Consider the following 16892-nt stretch of genomic DNA (forward strand, 5'->3'; position numbering starts at 1 on the left):
TGAGGCGAGGGGGGCAAACATGAGGATAAGCCAACCAGTCTATCCATGGGCATTCCGGATCTGTTACCATCGTTCATCCCGCAGAAGCCGCAGCCAAACGGCAACCCTGTTCCGCCTTCAATGGGGATTTAATCCACCCCAGATCCCAGCTCGAGTCAATGCAGTTGACAGCACGCCGATTGATCAAGGAGTGGCTTGGCTTGAGAACCCGGATGGGCTGGGCACCCCAGTACCCCCCTAGGACCCCGTGATCTCTGCTATGTGCGCCAACTCATTGATGCACGCCGCTTGAAGAGCCTAGCCTAGCCAAGGGATGCCTGGCTTCACACACGTGAAATGCGGTTTTCATCTTTTTTTTTTTTTTTCCTTTTTCATCTTGTTGAAGTGACATGCCTGTTTGTTCATTCGTTGTCATAGTTTCCATGCTTGTTGCCACGGCTGGGATGCTTCTTGTAAAGAAAGTTGCTCATGCTGCAGGGTTATCGGGGCTGCGAATCGGGGACTGGGGGTTGGTCATCCTCCCGTCACCTCCCTTCTGAACCCCCCACCGCTAGGCCTAGACCCAGATTCGGTGAGAGAAATACACCGAGACCAGCCCATGGTGAGCTGCCTTAGCGCGCCAGCCTTACCACGGAGCAGGTCCTGCACCCGATACCCTACCTGCCTACCTACCTTTGGACGTCTCGCACCGGCAAATACTCGGGAAAAGGGAATCTGCTTTCCCCTGTAACAGCACCGCGAGCTGTCCCGTTCCGACCAAGTCCCCGAAGATTTCTCGGTAGGCGGGCAGCCGCGGCCGCCTGCCCAAATTTTTCCAGCTCCGAAGCACAGCTGACACGCCCACCACACCACCATCACCACATGCCCATCCTTCCCATTCCCGTGGTCAGAACAGTGTCATTCTCGCCAGACGCCTGACATTGGCAAATCCCCCCTTCTCTCCCTCTTCCTCCTTTCCACCAAAACCAATCTCATCAACAAAAAAGGCCGGCCGTCCGCTGCCGAAATCCACTGTCGCCATGTCCAAAACCACATCTCTCGCCCTCATCGCAGCTCTAAGCGCAGGAGGCGGTGCCGCACTCACAGCGACAATGTACTCGCTCCGCTCCCCGAAGCAACCTGCCCCCTCGACAACCAACGCGAGCCCCCCGTTAAACTCTCCATCCGTCCCGGTTCCCGCTACCCAAGTCTTCACCAACCCCAGCGCGCCGCTCCCTCCTGCGGCCGCCGCGCCGTCCCCGCCACTGCCCGGATCTGTCTCCGGCAACCCCGTAGACCCGGCCGGCCTCTTCGAATACGGTTTCCCCGGCCCCGTCGCCGACCTCGCGCAGCGTCCTGCCCTCATATCGAGCTACGACCGCCGCACGCGCAACCCGCACTGGGTCATCGAGCACATTACCCCGGCCTCCCTCGCTCAGCGTGGCGGCGACCGCAAGAACAGCGCCTTCGTCGAGGACACCTCCATCCCCGAAAAGTTTCAGGCTAAGCTCAAGGACTACTTCCGCAGCGGCTACGACCGCGGCCACCAGGTCCCTGCCGCCGACTGCAAGTGGTCCCAAAAGGCCATGGACGACACATTCTACCTCTCCAACATGTGCCCCCAGGTCGGCGACGGCTTCAACCGCGACTACTGGGCGCACTTTGAGGACTTCTGTCGCCGCCTGACCACCCGCTACCCCTCCGTGCGCATTGTCACCGGCCCGCTCTACCTACCCAAGCGCGACCCCGTCGACGGCAAGTGGTACACAAAATACGAGGTCATCGGCAACCCGCCCAACGTTGCCGTCCCCACGCACTTTTACAAGGTCATCTTTGCCGAGGACGGCAAGGCCGGTGGCAACGTCGCCATTGGCGCCTTCGTCATGCCCAACGCGCCCATTCCCAACAATAAGCCGCTCTCCGATTTCGAGATGCCCCTCGAGGCCGTCGAGCGCGCCGCCGGCGTCGAGTTCGCGTCCAAGCTTGCGCCCCAGCGTCGCAAGAGGCTTTGCAGCGAGGCGTCGTGTGCCATCGTCGTCAAGGAGTACGCCGATAGGCAGAAGTCGTTCGGCAAGGGTGGCTCGCAGTCCCGGAGCCCGAGCCCCTAAAGACGGAACGGCAAGAGGGAAAGGGGAAGAGAGGGTTGGTACTACAACAGAGAGCATGGCATTACGTTCCGATCATCTGAGATGTTTTTTCCTTTTATTTTTCGTAGCGGGAATTTTGCATGACACGGCGGGTTTTCTTTCCTTTCTGTACTATCACTGTACCTCTGAGGAGCTTTCATAAGAGGCTGGTCGCATTACGATTGCATTAGAAGAGACTAAGCACCGAGCGGGAAATCTTCTTTCCAGCAGCGACGCACATGTACATTAGTTAGTTCCTGCCGAATAGACGGTTGGGCGACAGACTGTCGCCAGCCACATACATAACAGCGCGGATGAGGAAGGGCCCATCCATGTTCCCAATCTTATGGCTAGTGTTTTTGTGTTTTCCATAATCTTACGCCAGGGTATCAACCCGTTGTCCAGCCGAAGTCAATATCATACATGGGGGATCATCAGGGCAGCGTAATGAGGTGCTGCTGGCTTCCGACCTTCACCTTCCTCGCCTCGGATTTCCCGCTCGTTTTTCTCTTACCATAGAGGCGTTCCTAACGCGACCTGGTGTAGTTGCCCCGTCGCTGCTCCGCCTTGAGGCTCTCCTCCTGACTAGGAAGCGGGGCTCTCCTGCCGCCACGCCCGTCGGACTCGTATTGAAGACTCGCAGGTGGCGGCATGGGCATAGGCGGAAAGCCCGGGGGCGGCACAAAATTGGGCGGCGGTACCAAGCCGGGGGGTGCGAAGCCGCCGGGAGGCGGTGGTGGGAGAGTGCCTCCAGCCTTCTGGATCATCTCGGCGATCTTGGCGAGATCCGCGGGGTTGCTGGGGTCGATGCCACCGGGCAAGGGAATCGGCGGCGGCGGTGCGCCGTTCAGGCCGGGAAGCGGGAAAGGAAGAGGTGGGGGATGAGCTCCGCCGTTGGCACCGACGCCGGGTATCATGGGTGGCGGTGGCACAGGACCACCAGTCCCGTTCTGTGGCATGGAAAGGCCGGGTAGTCCAGGCAAGCCCGGAAGACCGGGGAAGCCAGGTACCATGGGCTGCTTGAGGGGCATCTTCTGGTCGACAAGGCCGTCCATCTCATCCTCCATCTCCTGCTCTTCTTCCTCCTGCCGCTGGCGACGACCACCGCGGCGGTCCCAGGTTCCGTTTGCTTCGGCGGCCGCCTCTCCAACGTGGTAGCGGTCTTGGAAGACATCGGCATCGCCGGGACGTTTCCGGGACCAGAATCTCGTAATACGATCGTTGGAACCGGAGGCCAAGATATGACCGAGAGGGTGCCAATCCAGAGACCAAATGGCGAAGTCGTGAGCGTAGGGGACCTTGTGCGCGGGGTATATCGTCTGCGCCGTGGTTGTCGAGGGATCAGAGCTGTCATACGGCGCCACGGAGCTGGCATGGCCGGCCGGGGTGTTTGGCTCGTCCAGGATGTAGTGATACAGGGAGCCGTCGTGACCGCCAGTGGTCAGCAGGTTTGAGTGAACTGGATGCCAGGCAATGGTCGATATATCCTTTTCGTGCCCCTTAAGCAAGCAGATATCGCGCATCATTCGGAGATCGAAGACTCGGGCAGTCTGGTCTCGTGCTGACGTCGCGAGGCAGTCGCCTTGAACCTTCTCGAACAAGGTTTTTGTGATTGTGTTCTTGTGTCCGTGGAGGGTAGTCAGGCAACGGCCGGTTCTGGGGTCCCACAGCTTCACCAGATGGTCTTTCGAGCCCGATACCAACAAGCCCTTGGTCGGATGCCAGTCGCAGCTCTTAGCATCCCATCCGTGACCCTTCAGGGTTGACTCCTCTGCTCCTCCCGCAAAGTCGAAGATCTTCAACGTCGAGTCGTCGCAAGCAGTGACGAACTTGGAGTCGTTGGGGCTGAAGGCGAGATCTCTGACAGGGTCGTTGTGTGCAGCGATACTTTGGAGGTTGTTGAAGTTGGGCTGCCAGTATTTGACGCACCCATCGTGATCGGCAGATATGAGCCAGTCGTCGTTGTGGGAGTAGGCCAGCGCTCTGATTGCAGAGTCGTGAGCCTGCATAATAGTCTCGAAGTTGAATCCTGTGCCGTTCCATAATGTGAACTCTCCGCTGCTGGAAGCGGTCAAAAGACGGCGACCTTCTGGTGTCCATCGGACGACGTTGATGGGATGCTTGATCTTGTTGAGCGAAGAGTGGAGGTGCTTCACTGGGATTGTGTCGCCAGGATCTGTCTTCCTCGCAGCAGGTGGTATGAACTATGAGACTGTTGGTGCCAAAGCCACGGTAAGAGGGTAGGAAACTCGCTGAGGACTTACGTCGACGATGAAGCTAGCACTCGGTCGTTCGATTTCTCCAGTGTATGCATCGCCATCCAGGGGTGAGCGATGGCGCATCCAGTTAGCGACCGTTGACCCGTAGTCAGTGACGGGACCTAGCGGATGTTAGCCATGTGGTCTCTTTAATGCCTGCTGACCAGTGTCTCGAATCTTGAGGTGACTCCATCGCGAACCGTGATGTTCCCGCCCTTTCATGAAGCAGCAGAACAAGCGCCATCAACTTCGACAGAGTTTTTTTGTCTTTTTCGCAAGGTTGGATGACAAAGACAATGATTTGACTCACGTCGACCTCGAGCTCTCACAAATCCGCCATCACCGTCTCCGCCTGGCCCTCTCCTGTCATGGTGATCCCCTCGAGGATCATACGCCATCTTTAGACTATCATGAGCGAGCCTCAGATCAGCCGGGTATCACTGAAGGGCGTATCCTTGTATATACTGATGGTAAGAAACTCCAGGTTTGAACAATTGCAGTTTGGCGTTGTTGGTGAGGGAGCTTCCAATTGTTCGGTCCACGAGGCTGGTTCATCGCCAATCACAGCGAAAATGAGCACGACGCGTGCACGCGCCATCTCCGATTCTCCAGGTCACCTGACCGGCAAGGTCAGAACGTCCCCTTGGGCAGGAGCTACCTACTTAGATGAGCTGATGCACTTGAGGGGCGGCGGCTCCACGGCTCTTATCTGGATTTCTTATCCGGGCCAACATCCGGCTCAGCTCCCAACTGTCCTTCAGCCAAAAATATCCGCCGATTTTTAGGTAGAATGAAGCGATGATTCCGGAAAGGCGCGATTTCATGATCCCAGTCACTCTTTCCACCTGAGAAATCCCCCTTGCCCCCTTGACAATTTACATGTGATTGAGTTCAAGCCACGACTCCGTCTTCAATTTCTCTCTCCCAATGCACCTTACGCCCCACGAGCCGCCCCCCGTGTCCACCACTCAGAGATGTCACCGGGGATCGCCGTCATTCCCTGGAGCCATAGAGACCCTTGGCGTGCATGCATGCGCTTTTCCCTCGGGGTCTCAACTACCTTGGCGTCATAGTATACTACGTGGTAAGGAGATTTAATTTGGTTCTTGGTGGGCTGCTTAACTGCAGAGTTGGGCTGCACTACCTCCAACGAGCCGGATCAGATCAGACCAGACCAGACCAGACAGACGAACGGACAGACAGCAGACAGCTTCGGCGGCCCTGACATTCTCAAGGTCCCCCCTTCCAATTTCCAGGACCGTGCCATCGTCTAGCTCCTCTAGTGCACTGCTCATCATCCCCATCTACTAGTAGTTCTTTTTGTTTTGGTGTCTTGCATCTTATTATTTTCTTGCCTCGCGTCCCTGTAAACCGCCCACATCTGCACGCCGTCTCTGCATTCTTGTCGTCAGCGCGCCTCCTCTTCCGCCATTCCTCCACGTTAACGAACGGATCCCCACGCTTTGAGGGCTGGTGGCGTCTGCCCAGCTCCCTCTACCTGTTTTTCCCTCTTCCCCCTTGTGCCTTGACGTACCCCCTACTTTACTTTCCTTCCCCTCGATTATTGCCCCTCTCTTCCTAAAAAGTACAGTCCAAAAAAGGCCAATGCGCTCACTCGCCCTATCCATCCAAAATAAAATAGCTTCTCTCAGCTATTAGGGAGGTTCAGAGCGAACTTGCCATCCGTCGTCCCTTGGAAACACTGGTTACGAATTCAATTCGTTCCTGTTCCTCCTGCCCCGGCCCGGCGTGGTGTCCTGCACACATACTGTTCGATCGATACCTTATCGCGCTTGCCACCTCTCACTTGCATTGCATATACATACTAGCTATTCCTTCCCTATCAAACCAGTTCTCACTTTTTTTCTATTTCACCCTTCTGCTCCCCTCGTCATCCACCCCGGACGCTTTTCTTTACTCACCCTCATACATTCTTGCCGGGGATCCAATTGGTTCCAGGACGCCCTGCCCGTCATGAATACGGCCACGGTGACGAGCCTCGAGAGCTCAACCGCCACATCATCCCTCCGCAGCACGCACAATGGCAGCACCAATTCCAAGGAAACCGCAGAGGAAACTACACCCGAAAAGCGCCGCACCACCGAGGAACTGAGGAGAGCGGTCCAGCGGAAGTACCGGCACGTCGCTGCCGTCCACCACAAGTCGCGCCCTTCCACCCTAAGCCATGATTCTGATGCTGCTCCGAGTTTCATTGGCTTCAGGAACCTAATGGTAATCGTATTAGGTATGTTTGAACCGCATCCAGGGGTTGCTGGGCGGCTGAACTTACGGTGTCTAGTTGTCGGTAATCTTCGTCTGATGATGGAGAACATCCAAAAGGTAGGCAATTATTGAGATTTTGGACGTAGTCCCGCGTTGCTAACCGTTCGTAGTATGGAGTATTGATCTGTGTTCGTTGCCACGATTTCCGTCGACAAGATCTCGCGTTGGGCTTGGGCTTGTACCTCCTCATCCCCTGTCATCTGTTTGCCGCATACTTGATCGAACTAGCTGCTGCTCAGCAAGCAAGGGGGTTGCGAGCCAAATCAAAGGATGGAGCCGCGAGCCCGACACAAGACCAGCGCTCACGATTCGACTCCACCTGGAAGGTCATCGCTTGGATCCACACCGTCAACATCACGCTTGCTCTGGCTGTGACGTCCTACGTCGTGTACTTCCACATCTACCATCCTTTGATCGGTACCCTAACCCAGCTTCATGCCTTAATCGTCTGGCTCAAGACGGCGTCGTACGCCTTTACAAACCGAGACCTGCGACATGCCTACCTGCACCCTGTCAAGGGTGAACTCGCAGCTATGCCCGAGATCTATCAGCAGTGCCCCTACCCGCAGAATATCACGATGCACAACCTGGCCTACTTCTGGTGGGCACCGACGCTGGTCTACCAGCCGGCGTACCCGAGGACGGACAAGATCAGATGGCTGTTTGTCGCTAAGCGCATGGCGGAGGTGTTTGGTCTGGGCGTTTTTATCTGGTTCGCGAGTGCACAGTACGCCGCACCGGTATTGATCAACTCCCTCGACAAGATCGCGTCCCTAGATGTCCCTAAGATTCTTGAGCGGCTGATGAAGCTTTCAACCATCTCCTTGGTTATCTGGCTCGCCGGCTTCTTTGCTCTGTTCCAGTCTTTCCTCAACGCACTTGCCGAGGTGACTCGTTTTGGCGACCGATGCTTCTACGAGGACTGGTGGAACAGCGAAAGTCTGGGTGCGTACTGGCGTCTGTGGAACAAGCCTGTCTACCAGTACTTCAAGCGTCACGTCTACTCGCCTCTGATCGGCCGAGGATGGAGTTCCAGGGCTGCCCAGCTGGCCGTTTTCTTCGCCTCGGCGGTTCTCCATGAGGTACTTGTCGGCATCCCGACTCACAACATTATTGGTATGGAACCTTCCACAATACTGCAGTGGAGTGCAGTGCATATACTAACAAACGCCAGGTGTTGCTTTCGCTGGCATGTTCTTGCAGCTCCCCCTAATCGCCATCACCACTCCCCTCGAAAAGATGCAGACCCCTACTGGCCGCATGATCGGTAACTGCATATTCTGGGTCTCCTTCACTATCCTCGGACAGCCGTTTGCTGCTCTGATGTACTTTTACGCCTGGCAGGCCAAGTATGGCAGCGTGAGCAGGCAGATAGCCTGGTCAGCCGCACCAAGCTCGTAACGAGCGTAGTTTGTAAAAGGCATAGTGTTGCCTAATCTATTGTGTACCTGTCTACCTTTATTAGAGAAAAAGAAGAAGAAGAGAAAAATAGGAATGGCGCTTTTCAACATCACATGCAGTTGTATAGAACACTGGCTCGGTGCCCCGGGCCGCATTCACAGTCGTGCTAACCGCAGAAGGGAATCATGATACCGACACGCTTGCGGTAGTCGACGTAGTCCTGGCCAAAGAACCTCACCAGCAGGTCTTCCTCGTGACGTATCCTCTTGGAGAAGAAGTACCACAGCACACCTGCGTAGGCGACGAGGGAGAACAGGTTCCCCATGACCAGCTGGGTGCCGATGGCCCACCAGAAGAAGCCAAAGTAGGACGGGTGCCGGAACCAGCCGTAGACGCCGCTCGTCACTAGGGTGTGCGACTCGGCGCGGTAGTGCTGGATCGTGTGGTTGAAGCTCTGCCCCGCTGTGACCATGGCTAACGAGCGGACCGCCTGGCCCACAACCACCAACGCTAGTCCGGCAGCGAGTAGAATAGACCGTAGGCCGAAGGGGGCCCAGACGGCGCCCGGGAAGACGACGTTCGTGAGGAGGCACTCGGCGAAGGCGGTAGCGTGGGCTATGGCGTAGGCGGGCCAGTTGGCAGTGAGGAGGAAGGCATGGACAGTGGCCTGGGGTGTGTTGTAGGCTGCCGTCGTCCAGAACTCGAGGAAATGGAAGAGGGAGAGGGCGGCAAGGAAGAAGGAGAGACGCCAGAGCGGGGAGGAGGTCGAGGACAGGAGAGCAAAGGTCAGGAGGAGGCCGGTCAGGTGAGCTGCGCCGAGGCAGAAAGCACGGAGAGCGATGCCGGCAAGGGACTTGGGCTGATGGGGGTAGTATTCTTTGCCGGGAACGGGGGGGTCGGCGGGGCGGGCGTCGCTGGGAAACACGTTAGTCATGAGTGAGGGGGGAACAGTGTCAGAGGCGCTGATGTGAGGATGGGATGGTGTGGGAGAGAATATTGAGGTGGTGAAGGAGGGGTTGTCTCATGGTGACAGCCTAAAGGCTCGAGGGCTGATAGTCAAACGAGGGGTTTCATGGGCTTGCATGAGGAGATCGCGATGGCGGGACTCATGGTGTTGAGGGGCAGGAGCGAGTGAAGGGACCCCTCGAAGGGCACTTCAGCTGCGGTGGCCACACTTCGCGAGGGGGAGAGATCCCGGGCGGGAGCAGGGAATTGACGGGGAATCAGGTTGGACCGAAGGGGGAGGGAGGAGGGAGGAGAGGCTTGGCAGGGCTGAGTTGGTAGGGGATGACAAGGACGGGACAGGACAGCAACCAACTTACACCCGGCGGAAAGTCGACATCGTAGCGGCGGTGGGAATTTGTGATCCGATGTTGTCCTTAAGGCTTGGCTGGCCGAGCGAGCCACCTAGGAGTATCCGTAGTGGGCCTGAGTTTTTTTTTTTTAGGGGGGAGGCCGCGGGATGCGGTTAAGGCGGGCAGGAACGGAAACGTGAATCTGTAATCGAATTTCTCGGTCTGAATCTCGAGCGACAAAAAAGGACAGACAGGCAAGGCAGGGGGAGGAGGGTGGAGCGACGTCAGGAAACAGTCGTGTGGCGGTGGCTCTAGCTCCCAGGTGCCGGCATTCCAATACCACCTGCGTTGCACAGACGTTGGGACGAGAAAAAGCTTGGCAACACTGATCCAAATCTGGCCGACTCTATGATCAAAGCGCAACGCGATAGGACCGAACCGGGTGAGTAATTCGGCTACCAGAGTACGACGCGTAAGGACACTTCGGATACGGATGCGACTTCCTGCGAGCGTGGCCTCTCTGCACTGCAAAGAGCCCGTTGGCGTGGACTAGGTAGTCGTCGTCGGTTCCGAGGAAGGCGCGGCTGCGTGGGGAGAACAGAGAAAGGAGAGCCCGACAGGGGAAACGGATCATAAAAAGCCATCCGAAAAAGGAAATAATAGCAACAGAAGGCGGTCGGTCCAGAGTTACCCCCGTGGGCTCTGTGGAGAGTACCCAATCTTTTTGTTTTGTCTCTCTTTTTGCAGATCCCCCGCTTCCCATGCAATTTTGATTCATCTTGCCAAAAGCAAAGGGTAAATGAATAAAGAGAGGAAGACAGACAGATGGAGAAACAGATATTGGCTCCTAGTAGGGAATACGAACAATACAGTTGTCCGCTCGCTACACAAGCACACTTTTGGAGGGGAGGGACGAAGGCATTGCCTAGCAGTCGGAGGCGGGTAAGGCCAAGCATGAGCGCGGGCCGAGTTTTGGGGGGGGAGGCGGGTGACGCAAGTGCGTGGAGCAGCTGCCCACCCCCCCGTCGTTGTCGTCGTCGTCGTCCAGCTTGCTCGGCCCCGAGACTCGAGATGAGATGGGATGCGCTTTGGTCTGCTGTAGTCGTCGGTGAGGGGGGGGCGGCAGCAGAAGCAGCAGCACCACCAAGGCGCTGACGACAAGCTGTCAACTTTACCCTTGAATCTATCGGCTTCACCGACAGCTTTTTGCTCTCCTTGGCTTTTCCCTCACCTAGTTCTTGCTTTGCAAGTCGCTCTATTGGTCACTTGATACCTCTCCTTCAGGCTTGGGCGGCAAATAAACTACTAAGCTAAGCCCTAGCCCGGGAACGGCCGGCATTGACATCCGAGATCGTCTACGCTTAACAGCTCATACCGCACCTCTGCATCAGGCGTCCCCGTTATCCATTGGAGCGTGTCATTTACAAAAAGTCCCAGGGGCCTGCTCCAAACGTCCCTTGCCTTTCTTTGCTCCTCGCTTTCTTGTAAAACAAACGCCGCTAGCCTCTCGTTTTCATCACTCCCGGTCCCTCAGAGAAACCCGTTGCCTGTGAAATCTTACTCGCGCCGTCCCGACCATGAGATTCACGCATACGGACCACGCGCAGACACACACGCGCTGTTCTGGCACCCAGCAGTCGGCCATGAACACCCACTCCATCGATAGAGAAGAGAACCGGAGGCGCATGAGGAACGGCGAGCTCTACTGGGCCTTTGCCCCGGATCTCATTGCTGACCGGAAACGATGCAAGGCGGCATGCGACAAGCTCAACTCCGCCGGTGATGTGAGCCGCCGCACACTTGTCGGCCTCTGGAAAGAGTAAGTTTGCCTCTTAGTTGTTTGCATTCGTGACCTCTTGGGCACTTGGCTGCCCCCTGTCATTGTCATTGGGGAATTTGATTGCCCTGTCCTGGAGAGTATGGACCTAACTCGGAATAACAGCATCAACGGCGACACGGTCCCTCTTCCTCCAATGCGAGCCCGCCGGGACGAGGATAGTGCCCTGCTCGAGAACTACCCGTGGATTGAAACCCCCATAAAGATGGATTACGGCTACAACGTAAAGTTCGTGCACCCCCTTGTCCCTCACACACAGTCAAGTGGAGGACTTCGTGATGTCACCGTCTCTAACTGTAATATAGGCTCGGCGAAAACGTGTACATCGGCTCCAACAGCACGTGGGTAGATACCTGCCTCATCACGGTGGGCTCACGCACTATCATCGGCCCCAACTGCTGCTTCTACAGCGGCGAGCACCCACTAGACCCCTCCCTGCGCAATGGCACCCGTGGACCGGAAAGCGGGAAGCCCATCACCATCGGCGACGACTGTTACTTGGGCGGTAATGTTATCGTGCTGCCCGGCGTCACCATCGGGCGCGGCGTGACCGTCGGCGCAGGGAGCGTCGTGACGAAGGATGTGCCGGACTATGTATGCATCGCCGGCAACCCGGCGCGGATAATCAAAAAGGTCACGCCGTCGGGCGACGGGTTGACGCCGGCGTTGTCGACCAACTTCAATTACACCTCTACTATGTAGTAATATTATTTTGTTTCTCTTCGCATGCGTGTTACCGGTCGGCTCACAGACCACCCTGGATGGTGAAGGACGCGATGATGAGGACGAGAACGTTGATGACGCCCCAGAGCAACGGAATCCAGGTCGACATAGAGAAGAAACCGGCGTTATAGACCGCGCCGAGGCTATATAGAAACACAAAAGTCAGCCCCCCGCTTCGTCATCTACCAACTGGAGGTCCGAAGAGAGCGACTTACATGAGCCCAACTACGCTACCCGCGACCAGTGCTTGTACGCCGGATACGATGAGGTACAGAAGCGGCACGGCCCAGAGATATGTCAGCGACCCCCGCTTATTGGTGTGCATGGCGATGGTGATGGCCGCAGCACCGAGGTGCACGACGGCGTAGATGATGGTGGTCCATAGCACGGTGAAGCGCCAAATGTCGCCGATGTGAAAGAGGCTCCAGCGATGATCGTCTGTTAGGTCTCTAAGCTGCCAGTTGATGCTGGGGAACGAGGGTGTATGGTAGTTCTCGGGCGGGTAATTGCGTGCCCTTTGTGACATTGCAGCGGTCTGTCTGTGTAGTAGGTTGGTTGGTTAGAGTGGAGAGACGCGGGTTCAAGATGTCGTCGACACCCGCGGTTGACGGCTCGGTAGGTAGGTGGGTGTCACTACTGTAGTAGTCGCACTGGGTTAGCTTGCTTGCCGCTGAGCCCGCCGAGGCAGGTTGCTGTGGATCTTTGTCATATGTATTTGGTGCATCTAACAGGGGTATGCATACTTCGGTCCATGTATGTTATTATGAAGGTAAGCATATATGAGCTTATCCATAGTCATCTATCTTTCTTAGGCTCAACAAACATCGCAACGGCCGAAGCCCCAGATGCGATCTTCCAGCTTGTAGTTCTAACCTGACGTGCTCAACGCTAATTTAGGTACTCGGCACCAAATAATCCCAAGATTAACGAACTCGTCCCGATCCCAGACCGGTCCTGCAATATTTGAATATACCCCATTATCAGGGTACCATATACCTATCTGATGCAAGACTTACAGGAACACACGATATCTTTTTGGAGGCCTCTACTTCGATGATCTTCACGCCAATTTAGAGGGAGTTGTTAGAGATGTAGAGTCCCAAAACAAATGGCTATGACGTCGACGTGGGGAGGCAAACGAGCGAGGGCACACCGCTTGCCACTCCCGCTGCCATTTACAAGGCAAGCGCGTTCCTCATTATTCGGCCCCGACTATCTCAAGCCCATGCCCAGCTCCGTTTCAACCATGTCTCCGTACATTCGACCTACAAATCAGCAGATGATACGTTTTCATAGTGGATCCACATCGCGCTCCTATGCAAATCTGAACTGGTAGGATACCGTATCTTCTCGTTAAATCCGTCTTTAGCTACTGCCCGAGCTAACGGCAAGGGGAATAGCAGCGGCCGAATGAGGGCTAGCGTGTCGGCAGAAACAAGGCTACTTGGTTGGTTGATGGGTTGGCGAAGTTGATTGGAGCAGTAGGTGAGGAGATGGATGGATGGACCGCCTTCTATTGTAGGCTTAGCTCTTTGGCGGCCGCTACACTACTTTCGGTTAGCTCGTGCAGTAGCTTAGGACGGATTTAACGAGAAGATACGGTAACGCCCTATCCCGCATCTCAAAGGTAAGGGTAAGGTAAGGGTCTTGCTGGGGAGTCTTCCGATGTTAGGTAAACTAGGATAATACGGGACCTGAATCAGTGCTTCACCCAGTATGCCTGTAGCTCTCCAACCATAACGTCAATATAGCTGAATGTGTTTCCCCTTAAATGCATGTTGCTTTTGCCACATATGTAGATGGTTCAATAGAGGCTGTTTGTGTAGTGTATTAACTGTTGTTGTTGTTGTTGTTGTCCCAGCCCGTCGATCTTCAGGTGTTGTGGGAGGTCGTGCAGGGATGGCGCAGCTCTTGGGAAAGCTCGAGGTGTGGCTGCGGGCCCGTTTTCAGGTGCCTCGGTAAGTTGCCCGCGCCTGACGGAGACACCCTGCCATCGGCGTCAATCACAGCCACCGCACCACAACCGACTATCATCCGCGGCTATCTCATCATCCGTCCTGCAACCGACTCAGTGACCTGGACACGTCGCTCACGATTTCTCGTATATCCACAATCGCCAAACGACGCGCCCGCACAGCGCACAATGCCGGCCGACCGGCTCCTCAACACGGTCTTGCAGCTGTACCAGAACGTCCACGATGACCGCAAGACGGACCAGATCATCGGCTCGACAGTGAACCTCCTCGCGAATCTCTCGAACCCGCTGAACCTTGGGGTTCTCACCTCGCAGCTGCTTATCGCACCGGCCATCTGGCACCGCCGCGAGGGCCTCCAGACGAGCCTGCGCATCATCTCCATCTACAACAGCGCAGCGATCCGGGTGCGCCAGAATGGGCTGGACAATGCCAAAATCAAGATCCCCAACGCTCCGCGGCAGGGCGGCGGGCTCAGCTGTGATACGTGGGTCAGGGCCGTAGTCAAGGGCGCCGACGAACGCTCCAACCGGTGGCAACATTTGCTGGTCCTGACGGGCATCCTGATGGGCATGGAAGGCAACGATAGAAAGTCGCTGTCGCGCGGTCTGAGGAATACGCTTGAGGAGGCGGTCGTGACAGCCGCAAATCTGGCGTTGGAGAGCCAGGATGGGTCGTTTGCTTCGGCGTCGATCGTGCTTGCGCTCAACTACGTCTTCCCGTTCCTCTCAGACCTCCACCAGAGCGCGATCAATTGCAATGCGCTGCTGCCGATTGCCGTTCTGGCTATTACGGGAGAGGACGGCTTCCAGGACGGGCGGTTCTTGGAGGACATCAGAAAAGATGTCAGACAACACGGCCAGATGGTCGAGTGGGCCCCGAATACCTCCTCATTTCAGCTGTTGCAGTCAATCGAACGCAAACCGCTGATGGGCGGGATGGGGCCCTTGTCGAGGCTGACAGCCTTTGCCGTCACCAACGCGACGGACTCTGCCATCGTCCTTGAGGCCCAGGACTGCCTCCTTGAGTTTTCGCAGAAACTGTTCCAGCAGTGGCAGCGCAATCCGTTATCAACAGTGGACGCCGCCGACGAAACGGCACGGCTGGAGCCCAACACGCTGGAGGCTACCTGGCCGGTCTTGTGGGGGACGCTAAAGAAGACGATGTACGCTACGGTCGCTGTTATGCAAGCCGTCATCGGACGCAGCCTGCTCGACCCTCGCATGAGGAACGACGTCACGGCTCCCCAGGTCGCCACCAAATCATTGCACACCCTACGATTCTTGTTCTTCATCTCGTCGAGGCACGGAGCCGGCGCGTTTCAAGCATACACATTCACCTATCTCACATCCCTTGACATATTGGCACGCTTTGGGGACGCGTGTGTGTCCTTCCTAGGCGAGACGAAGCCCCCTCATGCGGGAGCAGTGCCTCCTAGCCCGCTAGACCGGACACTGGACCTTTTTTATATGAACGTGTCGGAGCACCTGCCCCTCAACATGCCCACCGAGGCCTGTGACAGCCTCATCGTCCGGCCAGCAACCGCCTATCTCACTCACATCGGCACAATGACGGCAACCATGGTTGAGCTGTTTGAGGCTGCTCACAGCGCCGTTCTTTCGGTATTGTCTTGCCCACATAACGGCCCCTTGACCGTCAGTCTCGTGCCGTTCTATATCGATGCTCTTTTTGCATCCTTCCCTTCACAGATATCATCACGACAGTTCCGAGTGGCTTTCAAAACAGTCATGCAGATCGTTTCTCCGCCATTCCCGATCTCGCTCATGGAACCGCAACTGTCCGAGACATTGCTCGAGATGGTGCGCTTCAAGGCCATGGACGCGAGCACCACTCTCCTGCCTCAGACGCAAGACGTCATCGCGCAAAGCGAGAAGGGCCTCACAACACAACAAGAGCCCCTCTCAGAGCAGAGCTCGCTCGTCCTGACGCTCATCGACTCCTTGCCCTTCCTGCCGTTGCCGCTTGTGGAAGACTGGATGACCCTGACGGCGCAAGCGATGAACGAGATTTCCGACCCCGTCATGCGTCAGCCTGTTAAGGACCGCTTCTGGGAGGTGCTGGTCAGCGGCGAGATGGATGTCGAAAGGGCCACGATTGGCGTCGCATGGTGGACCACCAAGGGTGGGCGGGAGTTGGTCTTGGGGCGGGTTGTGCAGCAAGTCCCCATGATGAGTGGTGCGATAATGGACGAGAGCAAGTCGAGTCGGTTGTGAGAGACAGAGAATGGGGGGAGGTAAGATGAGCTGCAGCGTGTACTTATATTGCATATTTCGAGCGAGCATGAAATGATGAACGACGTTGAATACAACAAAACATTGGAAAATGGGAGGCTCGAACCTTGGCCCTTGAGAGCTGCCTACGTAAGTTACCTAAGAAAGATGGCCGGACCTCTTTGACCCCTCGACCACCTGGCACTTTCCGCCCCAGGAAGGCGCGATGCACTCGCGCACGCGGGGCCGATCGCGTGGTGGGGCCGAGAGACGGGACAGAAGGTACCCACAAGTCCAACCAACGACACCAGACCAAGTTCCACCACGGACAGCACCGCACCACGAGGTACATCTAGACACGCGCGGGGGTCCATAGGAACGATGGGTATACTGTGGTGGCCACATGTCGAGAAGTCAGGAGAAAGTACAAAAAAGAAAGGCTTCGCTGGAACATGCCGGAACATGAACTCACCTCTGCCGCACTCAGCGCTGGATCTGGCCCCGTTGCCTCAAGCCATCCCTTCGAAAACTGAGGCCGTTGTTGAAGAATCCAGAGAGATTTCTCAACCAAGTACCCCATTCTCTTCTCGCGGGCCGGGTCTGGCGGTTCAAAAGTGCACAGTTGCAAAGCAAAAATAAGAAAAAACCAGTAGATGGCGACGGTCACTGCTGACACCTTCTGGGGTTGAGACCGGGCGAAGACTATGCAGGATTTACAGAGGGATCACGCTATCTTTCATTTAATTGCTTTTGAATTCTCGGTTCTGAATCAATCAGTGTTTGTGT

The 16892-nt window shown here is 56.3% G+C and overlaps 7 protein-coding genes across 7 annotated transcripts; 4 read left to right on the plus strand and 3 right to left on the minus strand.

Moving 5' to 3' along the window:
* Window positions 1-1019: 1019 nt before the first annotated feature.
* On the plus strand, window positions 1020-2087 carry GLRG_03658 (DNA/RNA non-specific endonuclease; the record flags this gene model as incomplete). Its single annotated transcript, XM_008094343.1, has 1 exon — window positions 1020-2087. The coding sequence occupies one exon, from the start codon at window positions 1020-1022 to the stop codon at window positions 2085-2087; it is 1068 nt and encodes a 355-aa protein (XP_008092534.1).
* A 545-nt stretch (window positions 2088-2632) lies between these two features.
* On the minus strand, window positions 2633-4447 carry GLRG_03659 (WD domain-containing protein; the record flags this gene model as incomplete). The annotated part of the gene is made up of 2 exons (XM_008094344.1): window positions 2633-4309; window positions 4370-4447. 2 exons carry the CDS (start codon window positions 4445-4447, stop codon window positions 2633-2635), a joined length of 1755 nt encoding a protein of 584 aa, XP_008092535.1.
* Window positions 4448-6337: 1890 nt separating this feature from the next.
* GLRG_03660 (MBOAT family protein) lies at window positions 6338-8047 on the plus strand (the record flags this gene model as incomplete). The annotated part of the gene is made up of 4 exons (XM_008094345.1): window positions 6338-6608; window positions 6663-6703; window positions 6757-7762; window positions 7821-8047. 4 exons carry the CDS (start codon window positions 6338-6340, stop codon window positions 8045-8047), a joined length of 1545 nt encoding a protein of 514 aa, XP_008092536.1.
* Window positions 8048-8213: 166 nt separating this feature from the next.
* GLRG_03661 (isoprenylcysteine carboxyl methyltransferase) lies at window positions 8214-8981 on the minus strand (the record flags this gene model as incomplete). The annotated part of the gene is made up of 1 exon (XM_008094346.1): window positions 8214-8981. The coding sequence occupies one exon, from the start codon at window positions 8979-8981 to the stop codon at window positions 8214-8216; it is 768 nt and encodes a 255-aa protein (XP_008092537.1).
* A 1938-nt stretch (window positions 8982-10919) lies between these two features.
* Window positions 10920-11881, plus strand: GLRG_03662 (galactoside O-acetyltransferase; the record flags this gene model as incomplete). Its single annotated transcript, XM_008094347.1, has 3 exons — window positions 10920-11161; window positions 11285-11407; window positions 11485-11881. 3 exons carry the CDS (start codon window positions 10920-10922, stop codon window positions 11879-11881), a joined length of 762 nt encoding a protein of 253 aa, XP_008092538.1.
* Window positions 11882-11924: 43 nt separating this feature from the next.
* Window positions 11925-12428, minus strand: GLRG_03663 (uncharacterized protein; the record flags this gene model as incomplete). Its single annotated transcript, XM_008094348.1, has 2 exons — window positions 11925-12045; window positions 12118-12428. 2 exons carry the CDS (start codon window positions 12426-12428, stop codon window positions 11925-11927), a joined length of 432 nt encoding a protein of 143 aa, XP_008092539.1.
* Window positions 12429-14045: 1617 nt separating this feature from the next.
* Window positions 14046-16109, plus strand: GLRG_03664 (peroxin 8; the record flags this gene model as incomplete). Its single annotated transcript, XM_008094349.1, has 1 exon — window positions 14046-16109. One exon carries the CDS (start codon window positions 14046-14048, stop codon window positions 16107-16109), a length of 2064 nt encoding a protein of 687 aa, XP_008092540.1.
* Window positions 16110-16892: the final 783 nt, after the last annotated feature.

The sequence above is a fragment of the Colletotrichum graminicola genome (genome assembly GCF_000149035.1).
Source record: "Colletotrichum graminicola M1.001 genomic scaffold supercont1.11, whole genome shotgun sequence".
In the NCBI taxonomy this organism is placed as follows: domain Eukaryota; kingdom Fungi; phylum Ascomycota; class Sordariomycetes; order Glomerellales; family Glomerellaceae; genus Colletotrichum; species Colletotrichum graminicola.